A 6,676-nucleotide genomic window follows, 5' to 3' on the forward strand; every position below is an offset into this window, starting at 1 on the left:
ACCAATGCGAAATAACAAAGTTCGCTGTTTTTGTGCTCTGTATATCCAGCAACGTGATAAAATATGGGAAGTTGGTTAGTTTTCACACAACTTGTATCTATTAGTCTTTCATGAGTTGTACTGGGGCGATATCTTTTTTTTTTTTCATTAAAGGGCCTTTTTTACAGAAGACAAACAAACGTCCTAGATTTATCAATTTGTCTAATGCTATATCTATGTCAACAAATAGAGTTCTTTTTATTATATTTATTTCATAGATTTTAAGATATTCCATAGCAAAGCATGGGCATTTACTAGTAATTAATAATAATATAATAATAATAAATAATAATAATAATAATAATAATAATAATAATAATAATAATAATAATAATAAAATAATAATAATAATAATAATAATAATAATAATAATAATAATAATAATAATAATAATAATATAATAATAATAATTATGATAATAATAATATTTACATGACAATAATAATTACAATAACATTTAAGACAACACCCACTATTGTTATGATGAGCAAGAAAATGTTCTAATGAGGCTTATCATTTTTATCCAAATTAGACTGAATATAATTAATTCATTACTGACCTGATTTTTGCTTCTTCAAATTCCTCCTTGACCACTTTTCCTCAGAACTAATGGAAGCAGGGAACACACTGAAAAGTAAATGGTAACAAATGCATTCGAAAATATTAACTAATGAATATATTCATATGGTGTTTTCAATCTAGAGATCAACGTGTCAATCATTAGTAAAATGTAAGTCTTATATTCAAGCTTGACAATGTAATAGACTCCATAGACATTACCTGACAGAGCTGTCTTTAATTACTCCTATTTGTAGCATCGACAGCTTTCTCAGTATCTCCTCACACTGAGATCCATAGTCTGCCACGAACATACCCTGTTTGTGAGAACAACAATTTACTAATTGAAGAAGTATGTTCTATATATTCAACATACATCATCAGATCATCAGGTACTCTTTTATATGTGTTAAGTGTTTAAAATAGATTATATGAATCATTTTCAAGGCGATTACTTGGGGACTAAAAACAAAGCATATGCAACAATTTCTTTTGATATCAAATCCTGTCAAATTTACAACTCCTCTTTGTATTCTACTTTCATAAATAACTAATTCATTCAAAGCATGTCCTGAAATTCTATATAAATCCAAATTTTACAGAAGCCTATATGACACCTTGAGGTCCTCATAGTTCAGATTATAGAGCACCAACTCCACAAGCAATAGGATTGTTTCAATGCCGGATTCAATGAAGATTTTTTTTGGACACCCTGTCCACCCAGCAGTAATTGAAGAGTTAGGGCTGTTATGTTGGAAAATAATTTGCGACAGACTATTCTACTGATAGTAAACAACCAGCTAATCTTTATCCGAGCAGATTTGAAGGTGTGTCATGAATCCCATGTTTTTTAATCGGTCAAAAACCTACTGTTTAATAGCTATTCTGTGATCAATAATCATCAATGTACACTACAAATCAATTTTAAAAAATTAAACTTTAATTGAAGTTGCAATCCCTGTGTTTTGTTATTTTGTTTGATGTTAAAAGGATTCTGAAAAGCAAAAACAGAATTAAAGTTATCAACTTCCGTGATCCACACTAGGCATTGTTATACTTAGCTGCTTGAAACATTGCAATTGCAAAGCCACTGGATTTTTACTTGAAACTTAGTTGGATGGTGTAGAAAATTATGTTGCTTTCTAAATTGTCCAGAATACGTCTAGTATGTTATGGCAGTCAACAAGATACGGATGTCAAAGAAACTGGTCTGTAATTACAAAATTATCCCAAATAATCACATGATGCCCAAATTTTAACATCAGCTCTACAACCACAAACTATTGCTATCCTGTAGCCCATTGAATTAGTTAATGACTTAAGGCCATGTATAAATATACAATATTATACCAGAAATGTGACATGAGAGATGCACACTAGCACCTGCCCCAAAGTTGCAGGGTCATTTCCCTATCCGCAATTAGAATTTTCAAAATTTGATAAGCGTGTTGAGTTTTCAGGAATTTTCTTACAATATGAATATTCTGCTCTGTCTGGTTCCATTGCACTCCACTCACATTAATATCATCAAGAACTCTTTTCACTTTCTGAAAAAAAAATCAAAATGGTTATTAGTTAGATATCTTCAAGCATACTGTTATCGAATAGCTTTTTAAATTGACTCAAAATCGACAATTTTAACATTTACCAATGATAGTAAATTGTATGAATGTAACGTTCTTACACTTTCACAAATATTGTTTGCATGTATTCTGTTTTAATTGTTGTTTTTTGTTTGTTTGTTTTTTTCTTGGGGTGGGTGTGGGACAGGTGGTTGGGTTGGGGGTTTTTTGTTGCTTTTTTTTTTTTTCGGGGGTAGGGGGGGGGGGGTTCTATTGTGTTGTTTTATTGTTTTGTTCCCTCAGGAGAGATATAATTTTGAAACATTCTGCTTGGTCCTCATTCAGCTCTTACTTATTTTCTCTCATTTAAAATTCCTCCCTATCACGTCTATCTGCCAAGACTTATGCAATAGAGTACAGCACGAAGAAATTGAGGTGAAATTCAGCCAATCACAAGCACAAATGCTTTACCAAGATTTCAATGCCATTTTATAAGAGTGATAAGACATGTTTTAAAGTGTATCATTTAAAACAAGAAAACAAATCGCCAGAATACATATGAGAAAACCATACAAAGGTTGAATACTCCAAGCCTTGCTTCCACTACATTTAACAACTCAAAACCTTCAAGGAAATATTACGAAATTTTGACTACATTTTCAATAAAAGCAGTGAAAAAGTGGAAAGACTTTGTGTGATCGAACCAGACATTCAGAATTTGTGGAAATAAGCAATGGAAGAACGAAAAAAAAAATCAAAACAAGAGATCCAATCAGAAAAAGCATACACAAAAATTAAAGTTTTGAAAATATAAAAATAAACTGCCATTTGAAGTACAATTCTCAATATAAAGATGGAGAAAGGAATAATTTTGATTGTTTTCATGTCATCAAAACATAAGATTAATATTTAAGATAAATATTCAAACCACTTCACCTCGTTATGCACAATTTATGTTGGGCTAAATAAACTAAACTTTGAACTTTAACTTTATTACATTTGCAAAGCAGCTGAATTTTTTACCAGTTTGATATCAGAACTAATTTGATACAACTTCTCATTGCTAAATACCTCAAACTGTTGATTTGACAATACAGAACATGCTTGCCAATGGGTTGGCAGAAGGGAGATGGCATCATGATAAGGTCTGACTTATCTTTTATAATAAATATGCTGAAAAGATATGAGGCTGATTCATACACGAGTGGCATATTATAGTATCTGACATCTATATTGAATAAGGTCGCCTAATAGCTCAATCCATAAAAATGCCGACACAAGTACGAGTAGACATATATTTAAATCCACATAGTTTTCTTTTCTAACAAACCGAGATCGTCCGATAGCTGGATATGTTAAATCTGGCTGAATGTACTTTGCCTGTTGTCTGCTTCACATCACAGAAACTGAGATAAACTTAGGCTCTGAGGGACTCTTACACGACACTTAACAACGCAAAACCTTAAATGCCTGTTTTGGAATTGAAGGGTACTTACATCATAAAATAAAGATGTTTAATATATTCACCTCAACCAGACTCAACTCAGAGACAAACCTCACAAATGCAGGCTTCTCTCTCTCTTCACTACTATCGATCGATTGATTATCCTTCTCTTTGGAACAAGATTCAGAATCTTCAGCTTCTACTGCAGACACTGTTTCTCCACAACCTTCCTCTTTTCTCTCTTCATTACTAAAGAATACGTTTTTACTTGGGTCATCAATTTGGGCAGTAATTTCCTCTTCAGTTTTGGTATCAGTGACTTTATCCTGTCCATTGCCAGAATCTGAAGTGATTTTCTCAACTGTGTTTCCATCTTCAAGATTATTTTTCATCTGATTCAATTTCTACATCAGCGTTGCTATCACTTTCTGTGAATGAATTAAAAAACAACAATAATCCTGAGGAGGCAACATTTCTAGTTTCATACTCTTTGGCTTTTAATTTTCTTGAAACGTAACACCCTGGATTTATATCATTTTTTCACTGGAAAAAAATATTAAAAGCAAAAGAAGAATCACGAGAGATGCTCTATTACAAAGTATTTTAAGAATAACATCTTACAGTATGAGTTTATACGCAAAAAGCATCAGTGATGAGGAATATTTGAAACAAGACTTCTGGTCAAAAACCTCATGACATAAGTTTTTCAGAAGAGTTTCATAATATAATCATTAGATCATATGCATTTGTGCCACTGAGAGTGAGTATGTGTATGTGTGTGTGTGTGTGTGTGTGAGAGAGAGAGAGAGAGAGAGAGAGAGAGAGAGAGAGAGAGAGAGAGAGAGAGAGAGAGAGAGAGAGAGGGAGAGAGGGAGGGAGAGGGAGGGAGAGAGGGGGAGGAGAGGGGGAGGGAGAGAGGGGGAGGCATAAAGTCAGAGAAGAAGAAGAAAGAAGAAGAAGAAGAAGAAGAAGAAGAAGAAGAAGAAGAAGAAGAAGAAGAAGAAGAAGAAGAAGAAGAAGAAGAAGAAGAAGAAGAAGAAGAAGAAGAAGAAGAAGAAGAAAGAAGAAGAAGAAGAAAGAAGAAGAAATTGATTTAATACTTATAGATTTCTCTGAATGAAGCTTTTCGACAACATAAACCAAAAAGGACTATCAATAAAACTTAAAATGAAGAGGATTTCAGGACAAGCACCAACTTGAGCTTTGAGCTTTTATATTGTGTCATATCCACTAAACGTGTTCAAAGCGCATTACATTCCTGACCAACAGCAACATATAACATACAGAGTGAGACATGAGGCCTGTTAGCCTATATTACAATCATTCTGACAGAGACAACGTCCTTAACAGCCAGGTAATGATTTCACACCTGAGTACAGAGAGAGAATGTGAGTAAAGAGTCTTTTCCAAGGACTCAACTTTGTGCTGAGTGAGGCTCGACCAAGACCTTCAGAATCGAAAGCGAGTGTCATACAACAAGACCACATAACCGCACAATTTTGAAATAATTTCTTTCTTGCAAATAAGATCTAAATATATTAAACTAAGTAAGTAGTCTGTTCTACTTACATTGTTTAATTCATTTAGATCTTATTCGCAAGAAATAAATGAATTCAAATTATTATTATATATATATATCCTTTTAAAATATAAAAAATTGAGCTTTATACAGCGCAATATCTGCTAAATGTGCTCAAAGCGCTTTACAAGGGGTCCCTGGTCAACAGCAACATTTAACATGTAGGACGGGACATATATATATAGTCGCGTCTCTCTAATCCAGAACTCCACAATCCAGATGTCTCCATTATCCAGACAGGTTGCCTAGGGATGGATTTTTTTTCTTCTTTATTTGTACACTTTAAAGACTGATTCCACTATCCAGATGTCTCAGTAATCTTGACAAAATGTTGGAAACATAGGTTTCGGATCGGAGAGACATTACTGAATATTCCAACTGAAATCCAGAGTTCAAGTAGCAATGTAGGTGCTTTGTTTCATTTCATTTATATTTGTAATACAAGCAATCTATGTATAAATCGAAAGAAGAATAACCTTTCTCTTTTTCTTCAATAGTGTTGTCAACCTTCAGCACAGTTTTTTCCTCATCCCCGTGTCTCCCACATTTTCCTCTGGAATTGACAATGGAACATAAACCACAAATAGTACTTTTGCCATGCTTTTCTATTTCTTCTCTTTAATCCTTGAAAACTGGAAAAAGAAGAAAAGACAGACACATCAATTCATGCCATATCTTTAAATAAATAAAATATTGTTGTGAATGTTTGACTTAAAATTTGATGTGTGGGTCAATGCGCAGTATTATGTAGGGATTTTGAAAATGGAGAAAAAATAATTCAGTTTTATAGTGGAAACAGTCAAAATTATCAAATATCAGGGGGTTTCTTTTGGTTAGTTTCAGAAACTACAATCATTTTACAACATAAAAACATAATAATTAAGCATAACTATTTCATATAACTAAGGCATTGTATAAATTTAAAGTTTTAAAATGCTACTCTCAGTGACTCTCAAAACGAGAATTTACTTTCCTTCAGATAGCTGCCCTTTCCTATGTTTAATGATTGACCAAAATTTTTGGAAACATAAAATTTCGGATCGGAAAAGGGCATTACTGAATATTTTCCCAACGGGAAAACCAAGTTCCAAAATAGCAATGTAGGGGGCCTTTTTTTTGATTTTTTATTTATATTTTTAAAAACCAAACAAAACTTTTGTTTAAAAACGAAATAAAATAAAAACCCTTTTTCTTTTTCATTTTTAATTTGTGTTGTCAACCTTCGGCAAAGGTTTTTTTTTCCCCATCCCCCCCCTGTCTTCCCCCATTTTTTCCCCGGGAAATTTACAATTTGGAAAAATTAAAACCCAAAAATAGTAAATTTTGCCAGGGTTTTTTATTTCTTTTCTTTAATTTAGAAAACGGAAAAAGAAGGAAAAAAACAGACAAAATCAATTCATCCCCTAAAAATTTTAAAAAAATAAAAATATTGTTGTGAAGGGTTTTACTTAAAAAAATTTGCCATGTGGGGGTAATGCGAGTATTTTATGTAGG

General features: G+C 32.6%; 1 protein-coding gene across 1 annotated transcript; it reads right to left on the reverse strand.

Moving 5' to 3' along the window:
• Window positions 1-598: 598 nt before the first annotated feature.
• On the reverse strand, window positions 599-5,808 carry LOC144961864 (uncharacterized; the record flags this gene model as incomplete). The annotated part of the gene is made up of 5 exons (XM_078894904.1): window positions 5,659-5,808; window positions 3,687-4,031; window positions 2,070-2,144; window positions 820-914; window positions 599-666 (listed from the first exon to the last, which is right to left on the reverse strand). Coding segments are annotated over exons 2-5 (547 nt in total), but the record flags the coding sequence as incomplete, so codon positions are not given.
• Window positions 5,809-6,676: the final 868 nt, after the last annotated feature.

The sequence above is a fragment of the Berghia stephanieae genome, unplaced genomic scaffold (assembly GCF_034508935.2).
Source record: "Berghia stephanieae isolate SIO BIC M18660-M18661 unplaced genomic scaffold, UCSD_Bste_1.3 scaffold4493, whole genome shotgun sequence".
NCBI classification, from domain to species: domain Eukaryota; kingdom Metazoa; phylum Mollusca; class Gastropoda; order Nudibranchia; family Aeolidiidae; genus Berghia; species Berghia stephanieae.